At 48.4% G+C, this 22,622-nt stretch overlaps 2 protein-coding genes across 5 annotated transcripts in view; one reads left to right on the forward strand and one right to left on the reverse strand.

The window, feature by feature from the left end:
* LRRC18 (leucine rich repeat containing 18) overlaps positions 1-1,743 on the reverse strand; it is a 29,474-nt gene extending 27,731 nt beyond the window's left edge. The window contains 1 exon segment of the mRNA XM_045437997.1: positions 164-1,743. The gene's annotated coding sequence lies outside the window, so the exon portion shown is untranslated.
* WDFY4 (WDFY family member 4) overlaps positions 1-22,622 on the forward strand; it is a 297,123-nt gene that overhangs the window by 251,366 nt on the left and 23,135 nt on the right. For all 4 annotated transcript variants that reach the window (XM_045437996.1, XM_045437994.1, XM_045437993.1 and 1 more), the window contains 6 exons: positions 2,880-2,922; positions 4,068-4,187; positions 6,169-6,286; positions 8,305-8,414; positions 17,835-17,988; positions 20,414-20,505. In XM_045437996.1, coding sequence (XP_045293952.1) covers positions 2,880-2,922; positions 4,068-4,187; positions 6,169-6,286; positions 8,305-8,414; positions 17,835-17,988; positions 20,414-20,505 — 637 coding nt within the window. The remainder of the gene's footprint in view (positions 1-2,879; positions 2,923-4,067; positions 4,188-6,168; positions 6,287-8,304; positions 8,415-17,834; positions 17,989-20,413; positions 20,506-22,622) is intronic.

Genomic DNA, 22,622 nt, shown 5'->3' on the forward strand with positions numbered 1-22,622 from the left:
AAAAAATATATATATAAAAGTTTTAAAAAAGAAGAAAAAAACAGTTTAGGAGTATACACAAATTCTCAAGTTAAATGAAATAATAAGTCAGAAGTGGAAAAATAAAAGACAACTACACAAGACAAGCACATAAATAAATAAAAAGCTAAAAACCATGGCTCACCTTTGGTTAGGTGTCTTGGCATCACGGGTAATGGCGTCCTTTGCTGATGGCAGTGAAATGATGGATCTTCCTTGGAGCTCATAGCCGATGAAATGAGAAATGGGACACTGACATGCCTTTGTCTTCTGCACACCATTCCACCTGGTGGCAATGTCACAAAAGACCACCGGTAAAATTCTAGAACACTTTGTGAAATGGAAAATGACAGAGTCTGTCTCTTATTTCCTGAACTATAATAAGTACCTTTTGTTTCCTTCTTCCTGCTCCCTGCCCCAACCCCCTGTCAAACTTACAGAATACAGTAGCAAGACGAGCAAGCTTGGCCATACTAACTCCATATCCTTGTAACTCCACTGCCTCAGGAAGGTTCAGCACATGTCCTTTTCAAGGTGGTGACCCTCACTGTCTCCAGCCTGGGCTCTGCCTGTGTTTGCAGCCTTCGAGGCGGACTGTCTTCCAGAACTAGGATAGGTGGCAGGCTCACAGACTGAGCCAGAGAACCAAATCTTCGCCTGAGCCTTTGCAACCTAAAGCAACGAATCCAACCATGTTTTGCTTTTGTTCACTGTTATTGTTGTCTGCAGGGATAACATAGACCTAAAAGATGATTTCTCTATGGGGAGTGGGAGAGGAGAGGTAAAGCCCAGCCTGGGAGTTGCTTTCTGTTGATAAATCACCTAGCTAGGAAAGAATTGAATGAAAAGGGTTGGGAAGCCTAAAACAGAGTATATGATGGCCGCAGTGTGTGGTGGGAAGATGAAGGGGCACTTGGACAGCCTTGTCCAGAAGGATCCTGGTGCAGTGCATGGGGCTGGAGCAGAGAATTCATGTGGTGTCTGTGGGCACCTGAATGGGACTGAGGAAGAGGGAATGGCCGGAAAGAGGAGACATTATTTGGTTTGCTTTGGTGAAGCATCTTGAGCAAGGTCTTGAGAGTACAGGGAGAGTCTAAAGGACACAGAGGGGAGAAGAAATCAGAGCCAGAAAAGGAACCAAGGTTTACCACAGAGGCCAAGGAGCCGGGCTCCACAAACCCCTGCTGTGCAGAAGAAGAGGTGTTTCATGTGGCGAAAGCCTCCTCCCCACGCCCTTCCCAGCTCCGGCCTCCTGTTGCCCATCTAAACTCTTTCTCCCTACATTGGTCAAAATCGTATTTCTTTGGTTCGATTTGTATTTCTTCCTAATTGTATTTGTAGAAACATAAATCAGTCCAGGCTTTTAAGAGGACTATTTGGCAATATGTAGCAAACTTTAAAAAAAAAAATGCTCATACTTTTTATCCCAGTAGTACGGCTGCCAAAACTTTCTCTCTTGGGTACACTCACAAAGTATGCAGAGATTTATGTCCAGAAGTGGTCACGGAGAGGTCATGTGTGAGGACAAAGCCCACCACAGAGTCAGGCTCAACCAGTTCTGATCCATGTGTGCAATGGCGTCCTGATGCTGTAGAAATGAATGCCACAGAACAATGTGAGGTGACTCCACAGTGCTGGGAAGCCAGTGACAAGGCACAAATAAGATTATCCACGTATTGTCAATTAAAAAAAAAAACACAAGGGGCGCCTGGGTGGCTCAATCGGTTAAGCATCGGACTTCAGCTCAGGTCATGATCTCATGGTTTGTGAGTCTGAGCCCTGAATCGGAGCTCAAACAGCTCAGAGCCTGGAGCCTTCTTCAGATTCTGTGTCCCTGACTCTCTCTGTCCCTCCCCTGCTCACCCTCTGTCTCTCTCTCTCTCTCTCTCTCTCTCTCAAAAACAAGCACTAAAATTTTTTTTTTAAAATACAGTGGGCATGCCTGGGTGGCTTAGTTGGTTAAGCACCTGACTCTTGATTTTGGCTCAGGTCATGAGTTCATGGTTCGTGAGTTCGGGCCCTGCATAGGGCTCTGCGCTGACAATATGGAGCCTGCTTGAGATCCTCTCTCTCCCTCTTCCTCTGCCCCTCCCCTGCTTGTGTTCTCTCTCTCTCTCAAAATAAATAAATACACTTAAAATAAAAGCAATGTAAGCAATAGACAGGCATGGGATAAAACTATTCTGGAAACTGTTAACTGTGGCTACTTCTTGAGTGGGAGCAGTAGTGCAGAGACTCTTACATCTTGTGGCCTTCCGTATATTATTTTAATTTTTTAATTTTATTGACTGTAAGAGAGAGAGAGAATGGGGAGGGGCAGAGAGCGAGGGAGAGGGAGAATCCCAAGCAGGCTTTGCACTGTCAGCACAGAGCCCGATGCAGGTCTTGATCCCACGAACTATGAGATCATGACCTAAGCCGAGATCAAGACTGAGCCACCCAGGTGCCCCTATTATTTGCATTTTTAAAACTATATACATAAGTTATAGTCACATGTCAGTATATAATAATCACATATATTATACTTATGTGGGTAAGGAAGGCTGACACGTGCCCATGGGAAATCTAGTGTGGGGTAGCGAGGCCTCTGAGCCTGCTTCTGCATGGCCCTATGACTTCTCCACAGGCCACACTAAAGCAGTAGAATATTCTAGCATCACAGCAGAACCAAAGTGACAGGGTGGTGTGGGGGCAAGAAGAACTTAGATAATAATCTTGTTATTATTATCCTGCCAGGCGAGCTGCTGTGTGCCCTGGAAGTCTGTGGCTTTCCTGGCCCCATAGATCCCCAGAAATTGCCACCTCTCCCCTCATCCATGCCTTGAGATATTTGGTCACCACTATTGTTTTCTGTTCCACAGGCGATACCCCGGCTCTGACAGGACCATGCTACAGAGGTGGCAGGTACAGTGACCCCCTTAGAGGACCGGAGGTCTGGGAAAACCCTCTGGGCACGCAAATCCGAAAATAGCTCCGATCCCAGCAGTTGGAGAGACGAAGCATGTGGATGAATCAGGAGGGGTCTTATTTTCTAACTTATCAAAATGTCCCAAATATTTCCCTCAAAAGATCTCAGTGATCAAAAGCGGTACCTGAGGCTTGGAGTCAGAGCTGGGTAGTGTATGTGTGCATATGTGTGTGTGTGTGTGTGTGTGCACGTACACATGTCCCATGTGCACGCACATGCTCCACCCATGCAGATATACACATATGTGTAAATGGACACAATCTAGAGAGGCACACGCGTTCACTTCTTGTTCTGAGAAGACACATGTGATTCCCAGCTTGAATGGACTCACATTTGGCCTCTGGTTCTCGTGAAAGGCACAGGGGCCTCAAGAAGGCCAGTCCTAGACATCATGTGGCAACAAGAAGTGAATGCTTGGTCACTCCTGTCCAAAACCCTTTTCCAACGAGAGGGCAAAGAGAGACTACAGAATGCGGGTCCCAAATAAGAGGTGGGCGGTTCATTCACCCATTGGCCTTGGTAAAGTTTTCCCAAATACAGTCCCTGATTCCACCTTGACTGTACATTTTAAGGCCCTAAAAATGAGTGTTATCCCAATAGGCAGGGACAGAACAGAAAGTCCCTAAATCCCCAGAAGAAGACCGATCATTCAGCCTCTCAGCGAGGGCTTCTTTCTCTGTGACCGCAAGGTCCCCTCAGCTAATTTTTTTAAATCATAAAAAGGCCAGCAGTAAGTTTACCCACAGCATCTGTGCTCTTGTTTTAACCAACTTTTGAGTTTCACACCCAACAGTTAACTGAAAAGATGGCTTTATCCTGGGCTAGCGACTGCTGAGCTATATATTTTTTTTCTGGTTGACTTTGCTTCCTGAGTATATTTGCTTCAGTTCCCTTTGCAATTAGCACAGTCTCTGGGATCGGGCCTGGCTTGTGCAGAAGGTGCACAGGGAGCAGTGGACATGTGTGCTGCCTGCTCTCACCCACACAGTGAGGGCTGCAGAAGACTAGGGATTGACCTCCCGTGGCCCTAAGGAAGATGCCAATCGTGTTTGCTTTATCTCTTCTTCGTCTCTTCTGGCAGAAAAGGGACATCAGCAATTTTGAGTATCTCATGCACCTCAACACCATGGCTGGAAGGACCTACAATGACTATATGCAGTATCCCGTGTTTCCCTGGGTCTTGGCCGACTACACCTCACAGGTACAGTATTCATATGGATGCTGTTCAAATGTCCTGAGGCTTTCTGACCGTGAAGACCAGAGCATACTAAATCAGCAGACAGAGCCCCCACTGCAAGGTTCAGTCCACCTGTTCCTGAGGGCTGCTCTGTGCTCGGCCCCTCACCCCAGAGGAGGCCTTTGGAATCTGGCTGCTTGGGTTTCTGTCCAGCCCCACCTGTGGGAAGGTGACCCCACATATGGGATGATCAACATGATGAGGACAGTTGCTAACATGTGCCCCAGAGGGCTTCCCGGCTGACTCGCTGCTATCAAGGCAACTGATTCCCACCTGCTGAGACACTGCCATGGACCAACGCTAGTCCTTCAAGGGCAGTAGGCCATGGAACTTGTTCCTTGAATCAACATGTGTATTTGGGCGGGGGTGGGGGGCGTGGGTAGAGGAGTGGAGAGAGACAGAGAGAGACCCAAAGAGAAGAAATCACTGCCCGGTAGCCCGACCTGAGCAACTGAGATGTTGGTATGTATGTAGATTTCACCCAGGATCTAGACTGAGACACAAAGGGTTAGGTAAGGCTGATGGCAATACCAGATAATTTCTGCTTCGGGCCTGTGTCCCTGGACCTCAGCAGGCAAGGGAGGGGAGAAGGACAGCTTGCACAGCTGGGCCAAGGTGATGTTGCTGGGAACGACCTGGCGATGAAGCACTGTCCCAACCAGCTGAGCTCTGGCTGTCCAGAGGGTTGTAGTGTCTAAAGCACGGAAGGTGGCTGGGTCCTGTTCAGGCAAGCCCTGGCCAGTCCTGCCTAGGGCTGTTTGGATGGCTGATAGCCAGGCTTTGGGAGAGGGAGCCTCAGTCTTTTATGACCTCCCATCCCCGCTTAAGACACTTAACACAAAACTTTTCTCACCAGCCATATGTTGCCTTTTATTTCCCTAATGATCCACTTGGGGCTGAGGTATTTCAAAAATGAAACATGCAAATCCCAGCTTTAACTCACATGTTGCAAAGTGGGGGTTTACGAGCTCCTTTTGTTTAGCCCCAACTTTTGATTACTTGCCCATAGTTAATAATTGGGAGGTTTCTCCTAAAAATCTGGATTTACACTATCTTTTGGAGAATCTGGAGATCTAGTGGCTATGAACCCCCATTCTGTCCTGGCAAAATCAGCAGTCGCTGGGCATGGGTCTCCACATGTGCCATCTATCTGTCATAGGGGTCTGAGAAGTGCCTGCTTCGCTTTGCCCCCCACCCCCTGGCTCTGCAGGTGTGAGATGGGAACTGGCCCTGCCTCCCTAGGGGGACTGCAGTGATTCACTGCTAGTGAAAAGGAAAGGAGTTTCAAAGAAACACTTTCTATAAGACATGCAAATCCTGGGGAATGCATAGCTCCTCTCCTAACACATAGAACACCTCTGCTGAAAGCAAACATCTCCAAGGACACCTAGCCTTAAAAACTTAAGGTCTCCACTGCTGTGTATTATATTCCCCGGGGCAGGGGAAGGGACGACATTTCACTGCCTGGAAGGGAGTGGGCTCTGGAAGAAATGAGGCCGTTCCTCACATCTCCTCCCCAAATGAGGACTTCTAACTTCCTAGAGAATCCATTTGATTCTAAGGAAGGACCGTGAACTACGGAAGCATCCTGCTTTCCTGTGAGGGCTGGAGCCAAGGGCCTCATAGACAACAGGGATTCTTTTGAAAGTCTCTTTTCAGTCACTGGTGGTGATGTTCTGATTTGGGTCAACTTGGAACAGGTTCAGTGTGAACTCAATCTTCCCCTCCTCTTATTTTCCATCTCTCCCCTATTAAGTCTTTGTGGATCACTGGCTCTGGGGCCATAAAACCCCAGCATGCCTGCTAATCACCAGAGGGGGGCCAGACCAAACGACAATAAACCAATAAAGAGAACTATAAAACTAAAGAGCGTGGCTCCTGAAGTCTCGCTGGGTCACAAGAGGGTCTGAGGGGAGTTAACTCCAGCCACACATCTGCCTTCTAGACATTGAACTTGACGAATCCCAAGACTTTCCGCGATCTCTCAAGGCCCATGGGGGCTCAGACCAAGGAAAGGAAGCTGAAATTTATCCAGAGGTTTAAAGAAGTTGAGAAAACTGAAGGTGGGTAGATCCCAGCTTGACTTTTTTCTGCAGTGTTTTTCATCTGAATGCTTTGAAATGATCCTTGGTAACTATTTAGGCTGTCCCTTAGCCTGGAAACAATTATGTTAGGCTAGAGAACAGCTCAAATCCACTGGCCTGCACCCGGGCTGTGTGGAAGAATCACCTGGGCCTGGGGGTGGGGAGTGTTAAAAATACTGATGTCTGGGCCCCAGCTCTAAAAATTCTGGTGAGGTGCAGCCGGGACTGAGAACTGCTGTGCTGAGAGCTGATACCTCCATACCCAGGGGCCAGCAGAGGCAGAGGGAGGTAGCATTCATTCAGCACTTTCTATATTCCTGGCACAGGCCGGCCTACATGCAGAAATACAATGGCCCATTTCAAAGAGAAAGGAATTGAAACTTGGAGAGTTCAGGCAATGAGTTCAAGATCACAGCTTCTAAATGGCAGAGCCTGTATCTAGGCTCCAGAACCTAGTTCCCAAACTTTGTTCATCTGCATATCACCTTAACAATTTTTAAAAAAATTTTTTTAATGTTTATTTATTTTTGAGACAGAGACAGAGCATGAATGGGGGAGGGTCAGAGAGAGGGAAACACAGAATCCAAAGCAGGCTCCCGGCTCCGAGCTGTCAGCACAGAGCCCGACACGAGGCTCGAACTCACAGGCTGCAAGATCATGACCTGAGCCGAAGTCGGACGCTTAACGGACTGAGCCACCCAGGCGCCCCCACCTTTACAATTTTTGCCACATTCACATGCGTCTGGAACTCCTATTGCCTTAATTTTTTTCCTTAGATCTATTCACTTCTTAAACTTGAATGAATATGTATTTTTTAAGTTTATTTATTGAGAGAGAGAGAGAGAGTGTGTGTGTGTGTGTGTGTGTGTGTGTATCACAGAGAGAGAGAGAGAATCCCAAACAGGCATAGAGCCCGATGCAGGGCTTGAACTCACCAACTGTGAGATTATGACCTAAGCTGAAATCAAGAGTCGGACGCTTAACCGACTGAGCCACCCAGGAGCCCTGAATGTATTTTAAAAATAAATTTTTCTACCATGCATTTGATGCTAGCTACATTGGTTTGGTCAAACGCTTTGCAATAAATGTGTAATTTAAAATAAGAAGCAGCCATCCAGGAACCATGACAAGTTCCCTTGGGACCCAGAGGTGGCATACTTTGGAAAGGCTTATGGCCCAGAGGCCCTGCTTTTAGTGAGCAATTCTCAGCAGGAGAGGGAGGCCCCTGCTGCATCCTGCACAGCCTGTGGAGGCCTGCCCGGGACCCCTGCTCCGCATGGGGCCGGCTCTCAGACTTGCTGGGGGCAGATAGGAGGATGTGGAAGGTTGGGCAAGCCCTTCTTGCCCTGCTGTTCCTCCAACTGTCAGGTGTTGCTGAGTTGTTTCCACAGAAGCAGGCCAGGAGAGTACTCTATCCCACTGGCTTTGGCCCCGTTCTCTCCCATCTCACTCTGGGTGTGCATTTGAGCTGCCCTTTGGATTTGGGACCTCGTACCAGTTCCTGCAACCACCTCCCAGACAACTGTGACTTAGGGAACTCCTGCTCAGCACAAGGGGGGGCTTCAGGCCAGGCCTGGGGCTGGAAGCAAGATGACTGCGCAGTCATTGTAGGGAGCTGGTTCAGGCTTTTGCTGGTTGTGCTGCTGGGATCGTAGGCTTTCTAGGTACCCCTTAAGTCAGAAGACCAATGCACTGTCTCCCTATGAATCCTGACTACTGCCTTCCCAGAGCCTGGCTCTGCCCACATTCTTGAGAGTAGAACACTGAGGACTTGAGGGGTGCAGCTGAGGGTCTTGAATGTGCTTTTCACCATGGGTGGCTCCTGGCCAAATTATAATGACATCTGTGAGCAGAACCAAGGCTCCACTGGTCTGCGGGTGCTCTCTTGAGCAGGGCTTATGCTCGCTGCTCATACCTGAGCACTGTAGAGCCTGTGTGTCTGCAGTCTGCCCCAGTCCAGGTGAGAAATCCATCCCAGGCATGTCCTTTCATTGCAGGAGACATGACTGTCCAGTGTCACTACTACACTCACTACTCCTCGGCCATCATTGTCGCCTCCTACCTGGTCCGGATGCCACCCTATACCCAGGCCTTCTGCTCTCTGCAGGTGAGTTCCTCTACTCCCCTACACACACACACACACACACACACACGCACACGCACACGCACACGCCGACTCTATATCTCACCGACTAAGAGCTGGGCTTGGGTGAAATAGGGATCTCCCTGGTACAAATCCAGTCTTTAGCCAGTGACTCCCACTTGATGCTGGCTCCAGGATTCTGGGCGGTCCAACCAAGGCAGGCTGCTCATTATCAGTGACACCTGCAATGTCTGCCCAATAGTCTTGCAAAAAGACTCTAAAAATAAGGAATGAGAGATATGGGCAAAAACATACTTAACATAAGTAGGTTTTAGTGGAAAAGGAAGAGCAGAAAGCTTGAGGACTTCCTTGAAGGTAGGTGGTCAAAACTCGGAAAAATAAACACAAAGAAGGGAGAGTGAAAAGAATATCACTGTGACATCAGAATGCAGACAGCTATGCTAAGTACAGGCTGAAAGGCTTAAAAGGACAAAGCATTTGAATAAGGAGTAGCTGAACCAGAGAGAAACTAACCAACTTACCCACCCATAAACTAATAGATCATTCATCCTGCCAGCTTAGGGTTGCCAGACTTCACAAATAAAAATACAGGATGCCCAGGTAAATTCGAATTTCAGATAAAGTGACTCCTACTAAAAAAATTATTTGTTGTTTATCTGCGATTTAAATATATATCTGGGCCTCCTTGTGTTTTCCTTGGTGGCCCTGTACACTGTGAGGTGAGCATGTCTGGTTCTCGGTGGGTGGTGCTGTCCAAAGCAGGTGGGATTGCTGGGACAGAGTCCTTTGCAGGCAGCTGAGAAGTTAATTTTCTCCCTTTCCCTTCTGACCTTATCACTGGGATCCTGCTTCCCAGGTTGTCCCAGGGGCACAGTTTTTGACTGGGGAGAGCCACTGGGTAGCCCAGCTGCAGCCAGTTGGCTCAGTCAACTCCAAAGTGAATGCAGCACACAGCCCAAGTGTAAAGCCTCACCTGCTCCGGGCCTTACAAGTGTCCTATGGAGAGGAAGCCTCGAGCCATGGTGGGCAGCAGGCCACTGAAAATGCACAGACTTACTCCGATAGCAAAGTTCATCAGAGAGAAACCACGAGTATTCCAGGAACTGTGGTTTTTGGTCTGACCTCACCAACAAGGTCGCTCTTGTGCTCAGATGACCTTGCCCCTGAGAGACCAAAGGCTACCTTGGGTCAGCACTAAATCTAACTCCTGAGCCCCGGGCAGCAACGGATTAGGCAAGGTCAAGGTGATTTCTCCCATAAGGAGCAAAATCCCTCCTGTCTGGTTTCTTGGCTCAGTGTTCGTTCTCCTTAAAGGCATGGATTGTCTAGACATTGTATAACCTCCTCTCCCTGGAAATTCACTCAAAAATAATAAGTGTGCTTCCCCTGAGCCTTTCTCAGGCAACAAGCATTTTAAGTAAGTTTGGTTTGGAGAACAAACGGTCCCAGAGCTCTAGCCCATGCCAGGAATCCCATCCAGATGTTGCTCATTAATCCACAAGAAGCGATGATCACTGTCGATGATGATGGTGATGCATGCCCTTACGGCGTTCCCTCCAGGCAGTTCTGGATGCTTTAAAAGCTTTCTTTTGTCCCTTCAGCCTAATGCGCTAAATCCCCATCCCTACCTGTTACTAAGGGTCCTTTCAATGGAGAGGGGGCACAGTGAAATAGAAAAGGTGTCAGCTCTAAGATTTATACGCCAGCTCTACTGCTTAACAGATACAGAATCTTCTGCAAGTTATTTTACCCCTGAAAATGAGGGTTAATTATGCACAGCTCCCTGAGCAGTTGAGATTGAATAAGGAAATGGGGGTAAAGCCCCTAGCTCAGGGCCTGACACCACGTAGGTGATCAATCACTGTTACTTCCCTTCTTCTCCCCGCAATCAGCCAGATGTAGTGTGAGCAAGCCTGAACTTGTTCAAGCTGGTCCCCTCTGGGCTAAGCTAACTCAAGACAGTCTGGACCACATAGAAGCATTCGGAGATGGCATGAGCCAGGTGAAACAGGTGTGCTGCGAACCCACAAAGATACTGGGTTAAGACCACTTTGAAGTTAGTCACAACTAGTTTGACTTTTTTTTAAAAAAAGGTTTTTTTTTAATATTCATTTATTTTTGAGGCAAGAGAGACAGAGCATGAGCAGGGGAGGGACAGAGAGAGAGGGAGAAGCAGAATCCATAGCAGGCTCCAGGCTCTGAGCTGTCAGCACAGAGCCCGACGCAGGGCTCGAACTCATCAATCGCAAGATCATGACCTGAACCAAAGTCAGGGCCGACTGAGCCACCCAGGTGCCCCTGGTTTGACCTTTTTAAGCTGATTTGGTCCATTGGTGACCGGTTTGAGATGGTCTAAACCAGTGCAAGATAGAACCAATTTTATATGCTTTTGGGTGGCACACATGTAGCCATGTTGGTTTCAGCCCTTTGACTCTCGCGTTGAAGTCCGATGTGAATACTGGTTTTTCCTGTTCAAATCTACCTGTGGCGTGTTGGCCCATGTGAGTTGAACTCATTTAGGTTCTCCATGTGTGCTACTTTTAACTGAGTCTTCTAGTGAGTCATAAGAAGAACCCGCCATCTGCTTTTTCCTTAGAATAAAAGACCAATTTTAGCTCCCAAGGGAATGAGTGAAAGGCTACATCTGGGGGGAGGGGGGGTGCACCTGGTTCTCCTTTGGGAATCTTAGGGCCTTCACAGACCTCCTTAGGAATGTTCTGGCATCTTCCTGAAGTCCAGCTGTTTCCTCTGGCCCACCTGCCTCCTAGGGGCAGGCTCATTTCTTCTCAAGAGACCTTTGTTCCACCCCTGTGTAGTGACAAGTAAACGAGCCTGATCATATTCTCAGTGGCCTAGACCTCCATCCCCAGCATGGACCATGGGGTAGGGAAGACTACGAAAGGTGGAGAAGGTGCAGAATCCAGGCGTGATTCTTTGTTTATTTATCTGGAGGGCAGGGAACCGAGGATGTTGGACGTTTCCAGAGCCCAGATGGACATACAAAGTCAGAATGAGAAGGTGCATGCTTCCCCCTTATGCATTAGGCCAACTCTGCCTCTTCCTACTAGCATGAATAAGCCAGAGTGGCTTGCTTGCCCGCTTGATGGCTTGGCAAGAGTAACGCCTCTGGTGTGGGGAGCCATGTGTCCACGCGCTGCCCCCAGTGCGGGCTGGTACACTATCAAGGGGCAGATGCAGCGTGTTCCTTGGGCTCCGTGTCCTGCCCCCTGAGTGGGGCTGTGGGCAGAGGCAAGGGCCCTCCCGCACAGCCTAGAACTGCCGTGCAGCGTATTCTGATCCCCGAGGGTGAGGGGTGCTTTGTTCCCTTCATGTTTACGTCTCGCTGACTTTGGGCTGGTCTTGGAATCGATGCCTTCCTCACTGCTGCTGTGTTTGGTTTTCCGCCTCAAACTCGGTATTCCAATGCTAGAGTCTTACGATCCAGAAAATACAGCAGATGGGCGGTGCCACAAGCCGGTTGTGTGCTGCTGACCCCACTCCCTTGCAGGTATGACACCGCTGTCTGCCAGAGCTGGGGGCTTGGCTCCTGGGATGCTGTCATTTTTGGGCGCCTCACCCGCCTGGCGCCTGTGCCCGTGAGCCTCAGACAGTCGAGCAAGCGGGAGGCCACGCCGCCCCCAGGGCCGTGCCCTGTTCATGCCCTGACGAGAGTGCAGGTTGCGCCCGGGCCGAGATGAGGCCAGCCCGGGCAGGGCAGAGCAAGGCAGCCACGCCCCAGCGAGGGCACAGTGGCCCCGCTGCTGCTGCTGTTACATTTAATAAGAAACTGAAATAAAGTGCTGTGTTAATTAAGTCACAGCCCGTGTGAAGGCAGCTGTTACCAGCGGTGGGGAAGGGTTTTCTGAACCACCTGAGGCGAGATGGCTGGTGTTTGTGGAAGACATATGCTAACTGCAGAGAGAACAGAGAACCGCCCAGGAGCAACACCTGGGAACTCCGTGGGCGCAGGGCCGTGGGTCCGGGTGCACTTGTGTCCAAAACAAAGGTGTAATTATCATTATACTGACCTAACAAGGAGCATCAGAAAGGGCACATGTAATAGAGACAGGCAGACCTGGGGCAAAGTCCTGGCTCTAGAACTTTCTAATTGGTAGTATTGAATAACTGAGCCTCTGTCCCCCACTCCTTTAAAATAACCTCTGACATGGTAGGTGCTAGCAATTAGGGGAGATACAGTGGGGGAACCGTTTGGCTGTTTCTTTTTCTTTTTTTCTTTTTTTTTTTGATATTTACTTATCGAGAGAGAGGGCACAGGCGGGAGAGGAGCAGAGAAAGAGGGAAACACAGAATCCGAAGCAGGCTCCAGGCTCTGAGCTGTCAGCACAGAGCCTGATGCGGGGCTCAAACCCACAAGCCATGAGATCATGACCTGAGCTGAAGGTGGACGCTTAACTGACTGAGCCACCCAGGCGCCCCCCATTTGGCTGTTTCTAAGTGCTTTGTATATGTCCACCCTCGTCCCTGTAAGAGTAGGCAGCAGGTTTTTCAAAATGCCTTTGTGGGTTTTGTTTATTGAGTAAAGAGCCACATCCTACAGGAAGAAAAGCTAATGGCTTCTCTGGGGTCAGCCCACCCGCAGTCAAGAGCAAGGCTGATGAGGCAGCCCGGCTGGTACACAGGCTTTCCAAATTCGCCGCCAGACCTATAGCTCAGCTCACTGAGTGGGGTGTCAGAGACTGGCATCTTCTTTTTTTTGTTGTTGTTAAAGTTTATTTCTTTTTGAGAGAGAAAAAGGGAGAGCACAAGCAGGGGAGGGGCAGAGCGAGAGGGAGACACAGAATCTGAAGCAGGCTCCACGTTGTCAGCACAGAGCCTGTCGTGGGGCTCGAACTCATGAACTGTGAGATCATGACCTGAGCCTGACCTGAGCATAAACTGAATGAGCCACCCAGGCACCCCAAGCCTGGCGTTTTTCTGAAGCAGCCTGCAGAAGGTCAAGCCCAGCTCTCTCTCAACTGCACACATTCACCCCTGCATTTCTTTGGAGGTGGTGGTGTCTCCAAATTGCCCTGATGATATTCTTGCTCTTTTCCTCCTGCCCCTGTCCCAGGACCCCACCCCTCCTCACTTTCCCCCATATCCCACCTTCTGCTTCCAATAACTTTTACAGTCTTTTTCTTCTTCTTTTGAGCCCCTGGTTACCTTCCCCAAGCACACTGAGGTCAGGGCCCAAGCCCAGGATTGCTCCTTTGTTCCTAGTCTGTGAAGGGAAAGGGGCGTAGGGGTGGGGCTCTGTGGGCATCTCTTCCTGTGTCCCTGGCCCTGTGGGAGGCACCTCACACACACATACGCACACTCACGCTCATGTGCTCACACATACATATCTTCACACCTGTAACAGTCACCCAAGGTTGTGGAGAAGAGTGTGGTAGACATTAAGACTTTGAAAAACTCACTGCTGTGGGGTGCCTGGGTGGTTCAGTCAGTTGTGTCCAACCCTTAATTTCGTCTTAGGTCATGATCCCAGGGTCATGGGATCGATCCCCACGTTGGCTTCCATTTGGGACATGGAGTCTATTTGGGATTCTCTCTCTCTCTCTCTCTCTCTCTGCATAATATAGATAAGATAAGATAAGATAAGATAAGATAAGATAAGATAAGATAAACTCGCTGGTGTTCATAGTGTAAGTGATGCTGAAATTCCAGGCAAGTCCGCCTGGTTCCACAGCTAGGGTGCTCTCTTCTCTTGCTGCACACTGCCCCTTTGATGGACAAAGGACAGCCGCTTAGATCAACTGATGTGCACACAGCGTCCTGTAAGTGATTTGTTTACATGGGACACTTTTATTTTTTTTATTTTTTTTTTTATTTTTTATTTTTTTTTTTAATTTTTTTTTTTCAACGTTTATTTATTTTTGGGACAGAGAGAGACAGAGCATGAATGGGGGAGGGGCAGAGAGAGAGGGAGACACAGAATCGGAAACAGGCTCCAGGCTCTGAGCCATCAACCCAGAGCCCGACGCGGGGCTCAAACTCACGGACGGCGAGATCGTGACCTGGCTGAAGTTGGACGCTTAACCGACTGCGCCACCCAGGCGCCCCTACATGGGACACTTTTAAATTACTGGAAAGAACATCTGTCACAAGAATGGGTTGTCAGCCAGCTCATAAAACCAATCCCATCATTTGGATGTGGCAGTGGGTTGATTTGGGTCAGTCCCATGGGAAAGGAAGAATAGACTTTCTATCATGTACAAATACCCGTGTGTAAGTATCCTTGAGTGCATGTAATTGCTGAACTTCCTGAGGGTGTTGGTCAAGAGTTGAATGGTTATTTTGCAACAGAGTTTCCCTGTGCAGACTGGAAAATTTAAGAATGTAGCTATTGAAATGCTTACCCTGGGACACAGGTGCACACAGACTTCCTGGTCTCACACACAAGGAACACTCCTTTCAAGACTGTTTCCAGTTTTAATAGACGTATCATAATCATGGACTTCTAATTTTAAATCATGTCCATTTCCAGCAGAAGTCCTTATTGTTCCTTTCTCTCCCCATTATTTTGTTTTCGATTTTGATTCGTCCTGGGTAGCAAAATTTTGCACCTCTTGACGTATTTTAATTGAGGAAAGATACCTAGGGTGATATTGTTTTTTGAGCCCTTTAAATATTTAGAATATCTTTCTGGCATCTTCATGAAGGAGTGATATCAGTTGGACATAAAATCCGAAGCCTGTACCTTTTGCCTCCGAAACCTCCAGCCTTGGCTGCCTTGCCTTCTAGCTTTAAAGTCACATGGGAAAAGTCTTCTGCCAATGTTAGAGGCTGTTCCTTCATAGATAATTATAATCTTACTATTGTTTTTTTTCAGTATGTTGGATACACATAGGATTCATTGTTCTTGATATTCAAGAGTATCTGCAGAATCGATTTAGGAGCAAATCTTGGCACAGTAATTCTCTCTCATCCTTTTGTTTCCATCCAGTCTCTAGACTTAATTTTGTTGTGGTTTTATTTTATTTTGTTTTGGGCTTTCCTGATGGCGGCACTCTGTAGAACTTCATGGTGCCTCTCTGCCTCGCTGCTTCTCTCCCTTCCTTTTTGCTACCTTCTCTTCCTTTTCTCCTTCCTTCCTTTCCTGAAAGTCTAGTCCTGGCTGGGACTCATTGCTGGAAGCCACCAGAGTTTGTATCAACCCACAGACTTATGGTACAAGAAACAAAGCAGCTGTACTTTTTCTTCTAGGGAATTTGGCATTTCTTTTGTATTGCAGAGGGGAGAAAACCCATTAATTTTGAAACAAATGTATGCAAATGCATTTATTAATATAGGAAATAGGAAAATCAGTTATTGCTTCCTTTATAAATAATACAGGCTTAAGTTTTAAAGATATTACTTTTGCTAAAATGCATTAGACAGCTGTGAAAAAAATAACATTTTTCTTTGTGGTAATATCTTTAACCAGATTTGTAGCACTAACAATATTTCCTATGTATATATTATTTTTATTTAATACAGGTAATCTTTTTATTACCAAATCATATTGTTTCTCAGGAGATTACCATCAGCACTCATAAAAGCTGCAAAAGGAATACAGGAGGACGAGAAGGCATCAATCTCCTGCAGATGTTAAGACTCGGGCTGCAGATTAAATATACGAAGCTCTTAATATGTTTCAATGAGCGACTTGTTAGGTGCAGATTTATTTAAAAGCTCTCCCCCTATTTTGTTTCCATTTCAATTTGAATCTGATGGTGGGCACCATCCCCTAACGTCCACCAAGAGCAAAGTGACCTTGGAGAAAAGCCATGTCCTTAAGCTGCCCAGGTACTGTGTTCAGTTGCGACTCCAGGGGCAACTGGCTTTCTCGGTGTCCCTGTCCATGTGCAGAGAATGACCCATGGATCTCAATGGATCCTCAGGTATGACTCGGAAAACCGATCAGACCACCAAGATGCCCAAGTGTGGCCTGCTTCAGGCATGTCAGACTGTCCCTTTGCAGAAGGAGCTGAGACCCCTTGCCCCACACGTCGTGGATCACATTTGCCCCAGACCCAGGGATTCCCCCAATAAACTGGCACAAGGGCAAAGAAAGTATATCCTCTGGTGTTGCATCCATGGGTTTGACCTGGTTCTGCCATTCATTGCTTTGATAGCCTTGGGAAAACCAGTAAACTTTCAGGAGTCTCAGTTTTCTGGTCTGCAAAATGGAAGTACAATTCTTTCCTCATACGCCTGCTATGAAGATTAAGAACCATCCTCTCTGTTTGTATAAAGGACCTAACATAGAGCAGACTTGCCAAGAGAAAGCGTTGGCCCGTCTTTACCCTTCATCCACTGCTGTAGCTGCTTACCCAAAAGCTTCCCTAGGTAAATGCTGACAAGAAACCTCAGCCTCTGAGAAGTGAAGGGAGCTGATGGGGGCACAGGAGAGCACCGTCCTTCTGGGTTCTACCCGTTTGTTCTTGGGCCACAAGAACTCTGTAGAAGTTGGCAGAAGGAGGAGGAGTTCTGGTTGAACAAAGGCCCAGCTTGATGGGGACAAGTGAACTATTCAATCCCAGGGAGGTGTTTTTGGGGTGACCCTAAACTTCAGGAGACACAAAGCCTGGACGTTCTTCCTCTTCCCAGCCCCAAGGCCACCTGGTAAATAAGGGGAGCATCAACTAAAGAGATTTAATGATTCAGGTGAGAAGAGCAGGGAATCCAAGGAAAGAATTTGCTTTAAGTCTTCCTGGTCCAATGCTAGTTTCCAAGACCGGGATGCATCAGGCCACCTGTGGAAATGGGCCTTGGAACCAGGGCTGGCCGTGGAGAGCATACAGACATCTTGACTTCACGGACCGGCTTCCTGTCTCTGGGAGGCTGGTGTGCCTCCAGCTCTTCATCCTCAGACCTGTTGTCTCTTGTCGGGCTGCTCTGTTAGATGTCAGCAAGGCCCTGACCTAGCCTGCTTTCTTCTGCTTCTGCTCCTGGCCTTGGCCTTGCGTCTCTGCCCGGAACACTCTGCCGTCTTCTCTCTCACCAGGCTTGCAAACTCACCAGGGGTCGGCTCCTCCAGGAACCTTGGAATCCCCACATGGTGTGGCTGGCCCCCTCTCTGGGGTGTAGTGGGGTCTCTGTATCCTGTCTGTGCCTGATTCAGAATGGGCCCTTCGCAAATGTGGGGAATGGGCAGATGAAAGACCCCGGTTTTCCTGTCTCTGATCTGAGCCCAGCTCTGGGGAAGCCTGTTGTGCAAGGGTCCGGAGAATGGCTGAGTGAACGGATGCACGACGAACCCATGGCACGCATGCAAGGATGGTTGAACAAACATGTATGAACGTGAAAGGAAAGAAAGCTCCCATGGCAGAACCTGTGCCTCAGTGGCAGAGCAGACGAGTGAGGCACACACAGGCGGTGCCCACACAGTCTGAGTTCTCACTGCACACCAGTGATCACGTTGGCCCCTTTTCCTCGCAGGGTGGAAGCTTTGATGTGGCAGACAGAATGTTCCACAGCGTACAGAACGCGTGGGAGTCGGCCTCCAGAGAGAACATGAGTGACGTCAGGGAGCTGACTCCAGAGTTCTTCTACCTCCCCGAGTTCCTAGTCAACTGCAATGCTGTGGAGTTCGGTGAGTGGAGGCCGGGGTGTGGCCAGGGTGGGCTGGGCAGTGCAGGGATCGCTCCCCTGAAGCTCATCAGTAATGACTAATTTCATCAATATCTTTGCTGAGCAACTAGACGAACAGGTCCTTCACCAGACCAGTGTGGTTGTTGTGAGGTCTCCCCTCCATGGCAGCACTCAAAGGCGAGGTGGGAACCAAGGAAGGACTCTGGGCCCCAAGCTGCTCTGAGCCCCGGCCCCACTCACGATCCTTCCTGTGGGGTGTCCCCAGGCCTCAGGCTACAGCGAGATGCCCTGCTAACAGCCAGTTCTAGCACTGCCCTACTACATGACCTTGGGCAAGCCTCCACCCCTCTGTGGCCCTGTTTTCCTCCGTGGCCCACAAATGGGTTACCCTGGACTCCGTGAGTTGGACCCAGAGAAGCTGGGCCTCCTGGGACGGATTTCTTGCTAGATGGCATGTAAGGGTGGTTGTATGGGGACGCTGGTGGCTTCTCCTCTTCCTTGTGCTTCAGGCCCCACCCCAGGATGAACTATGCCTTCTCATTTACTGGTTCAGAAGAGCAACAAAAATTTCAGGAAGCCCCAGCGAGCAGGCCCCCGGTGACTGTGTGTGTACCTTGGGAGAGCTCCGCTGCAGATATAAGGGTGACTTGTGGAAGGGGACGTGTGGTCAGAGCCCGGGGCAGGGGGTGGGCGACTCTCCCCACAGAGGAAAAATGATGGGGTCACTCCCCCTGTGGAGGGCACTCGCGAACTGTCACGAGCACACACCTGTGCTCCGGAGGTCCCCTTCCTTGGACCCTCCTCCCTCCAAACAGCACACAGGGGCATGCATCTCGAGCCAGGGCAGGGGTGGATGCCGGGGGGCAGGGGGGGGGGGCGAGGGCGAGATCCGGCCACTGCCCTGGGTACTCACCTCTTCTGCTGTGTTTTGGGGCCAGAATACCTGTGGGGCATTGAAAACGTGCCCAGCCCAAGCCCACACTCAGCAAGTTGGACCCTGTGGGACTCGGTGGCCTGAGCAGTGTTCAGAGTCTCAGATGTCTCACCTACATCTGGGATGAGACCCTGACAGACACGAAGGGCGTTTCCCACAAGATGTGGGGAGGCCCACAAAAGGAGTCAGTCAGGGATGGAAGCCAGCCTGGGGTGAGGACGGTGCTCGAGGGACAGCACCACTCCTGCCCTGGAATGGAAGATGAGGCTCTCTGCAGAGACAGACAGGAGCTCAGCTGCCGAAATGACACACGTGCCAATGACCAGGTGTCCTCAGGGAAGTCAGGAGCAAGGGGCTATTGAGCACCTACTGTATGCAGAAACTTTTTCAGGCATTGGGGATTTAGTTGGGCCTCCTGGGACAGATTGTCCTGAAGGTGTTTACATTCTGTACGGGGATGAAGGAAGGGATAGAAAATATAGACAAATAAGGAAGCAAAACACTGTCTGATGCTGAGAATTTTTACGAGGAAACGAGGTAGGAAAATGGTCCAAGAGTGACTCAGAGGGCCCTGTGTTATGCTGGGCCCCAGGAAGGACCGCCTGAGTTGGTGGCAGGTGAGCTGAGACTGGATGGTAAGAAAAGCCACGTCAGGCACAAATCTGTAGGCCAGAGAGAGGAGGAGAAGGTTTTATTCTTGTTGCACCGTGAAGGCCCTGCAGGGTTTAAGCAAGACCATAACTAGTGTTTACTGGGCGACCATCGTATGCCTGGAGTTTTTCTGAGCACGTTGTGAGCATTTCTCTACCAGCCTTGGGTGGAGAGGGGGGAGGTTTGGTAACAGGTAGGAAAAGTGAATCCCAAAGAGGTTAAGCAACACGCTCAAGGTTGTGCAGCTAATGGGTAGGAGAGAGACTTGGGCTTAGATCCAGACTCCTCTTTCTAATGTCTGGGGAAGCTGCCTCTAAAAAACCTTGCTGTCCTCACTTTAAAAATGGAGAGAAAATGCATAAATTATAACGTTAAATGAAGATTCAATAAGATGATGTGTGCCAAGCACCTAGCATAGTGCCCTGGAATAGTTAGGTGCTCAAAATACGATAGCTTTTACTGTTATTGTTATGATCTCCTTACTGTTTTAGCAATGGATAAAAAGCGCCCAGATGAAAAGGTACAGAGTAGCAGGAAGGAAGACATACAAACAATGACGACACTACTGTCATTTTATAGGACTTGTGAATCACGCACAAACCTGTCTGGGAAGCAAGGAGGGTCTTATGGATGGCTGAGGTCTTGGAGACCAAGAAGGAATATTCCAAGCAGATAAGGGTGGGGACACACAGACAGAAGAAGCAGGAAGCAGTAAGGCCTGTGCAGGACTGATCTACGTGGAATCAGCAGTCCTGGACAGCACAGTGTGTGTATCCCCTGGTTGTTAGCCCAGTTCAGGCTCCCATTTACCCAAAGTCCTGTTGTTTCTCACCCCACTCAGGCTGCATGCAGGATGGGACAGCCCTGGGGGACGTGCAACTCCCTCCCTGGGCTGATGGGGACCCTCGGAAATTCATCAGCCTGCACAGACAGGTGAGTTGACCAGGGTCACACCAGAATCCCTGGAATCCTGAATAAAGACCACAGTATCCTCTCAATCTCCACGGAGGCTTTCTTTGCAAGCAGAGGGCTAATGACAAGCGCTTCTGGGGCTCTTAGGTCTAGAGAGCTCAAAGAAGGTGCTAGGTTCCATGCTCCAGGTTAACAGGAAAAAGCTTGTGTTCTGGGCTCTGGAGCAGGGAATGATGGAAAAGGAGTACAAGAGAACATTTCGAACTGATGTAAAGGTCCTATATCTTGGTTATGGTGGTGGTTACATGATTGAATGTATTTGTCAGAACACATTGAACGGTCTGTTTAAAACGGGTGAAATTTATTGTGTGTAAATTATACCTAAAAAGAAAAAAAGAATCTGTGGTGGGCCTGACTGGTAACAACAAAGCCACACCTTTTCCTCTCTCCTTCTCCCTTGGCCAGGAGAAAGTTCTTCCCTGGTTTATCCTTGCCTCCAGAAATTTAGTAATGGTAGTCATCTATCCCACAAGTCACTGGTCTTGCATAGTTGGACCAGAAATGAACTTGACCTTTAGGTGGCAGTAGCCCTCTGCTAAGATGTTCTCAGAAAACTTATTGGCTTGGAGTGAGTGAGCAGGTTCACTCTACAGGCCCGACTGCAGATGCTAATAGTCTAGTGGGGAGACAGCTTGATTAAATAACCACACGAATAAGAGGGAAATTATAACTTCACAAAGTGCTATACAGGATAGACATTAAGTTCCATCAGATGTAGATTAGAGGTGTGACCCAGGGGAACTGGGTGGTAACAACAAGGGGGAGACCTCTTTTGGTGGAGTAAAGATTAAATTAGAGTGGGTTAGGATGTTAACGATCAATGTCATTGAAAACATCAGAGTAGGAATCTCTGAAAATCTTTTACTCCATAAAAGCAATAAGAATCATGGCAAAGATTGTCACAACGAACTTTTCAGAACCCTTGAAATTAACCAGAAGCCTGGAAAGATCAGGAGAGTATTCCTTTGAGGAAAAAAATGACTGAATCTTTGTAAGAATAGCAAGCTTTGGATGTTTTAACTTAACACTATTCTCATTTCTCCTCTTCAGCTCCATAGTAGCCTTGAAAACCAATAGCCCACAATAACAGTGGAAGCCAACAGCCTAGGAGTCCATTGGAGGGGGAAGAATGGAGTTGGCGCTCCTTCAAAACCCCATACCCAGAGAACTGTCGTTATTTGACCTGTCAGTGGTTCCCTGAAAGACCCCACCAGCAAGGCTGTCTTTATTTGACCTCAGAGCCCGCATAATGCAAAGGCCTTTACTTTAGTGGCGTTTGTGAAAAAAGAAACCAGAGACAATTGTTTAACACTCTTGCTTCCAGAGGCAGTGGATATAATTGGGCAAACAATAAGCTAACCAAAAAGCCTAAGTGGAAAAACTAGGGAATGAGGTCTTTATAGGAGGCCTTGAAAAAACTTCAAAATATTCTGGAACCTAGAAGAACACACACATCCGTAGGGACATTTTCATGCATAAGGCTGTGTTCATGCTTCGAAGGGCCTAGCCTTCACTTCTGGCCAACACTGAGGCTCCATGCAAGCAGGATATGAGAGGTAAAGGCAGTGTTTACCAGGCAGCTGCTGGCTCTGAAGCCATGCCCTAGCATGCACACAGAGCCCCTCCCTGGACAAAGACTGTAAGACTTACTGGTTCTAGGCATTTAAAGAAATCTTTATCCAGTCAGAAGATGACCATTAAACTAACAGAGCAGAGATGTTAGTGGCCATCTACACCACCACTACCACCACCAACAAAAAACAGACTTTATAGAACTAGTTCAGTAAAGTCACTAAACAAACAACAACAAACAGTAACAATAGCAACAAACCCTGGGGAAAGAGGAACATCTGATTTCCAGAGTTGACACATCATGTTATCTAAAATGTCCAGTTTTCCATAAAAATTAGGAGACCTACAAAGAAAAAGAAAGTGTGACCCATACAGAGGGGAAAAAAAGCAGTCAACAGAAACTGTCCCTGAGGAAGCCTAAACTTTGGACTTCTTAGACAAAGATTTTCAATCAGCTATTGTAAATATGTTCAAATAATTAAAACCACATTTAAAGACCTAAAGGA

This window comes from Leopardus geoffroyi, chromosome D2, assembly GCF_018350155.1.
Source record: "Leopardus geoffroyi isolate Oge1 chromosome D2, O.geoffroyi_Oge1_pat1.0, whole genome shotgun sequence".
NCBI classification, from domain to species: Eukaryota; Metazoa; Chordata; class Mammalia; order Carnivora; family Felidae; genus Leopardus; species Leopardus geoffroyi.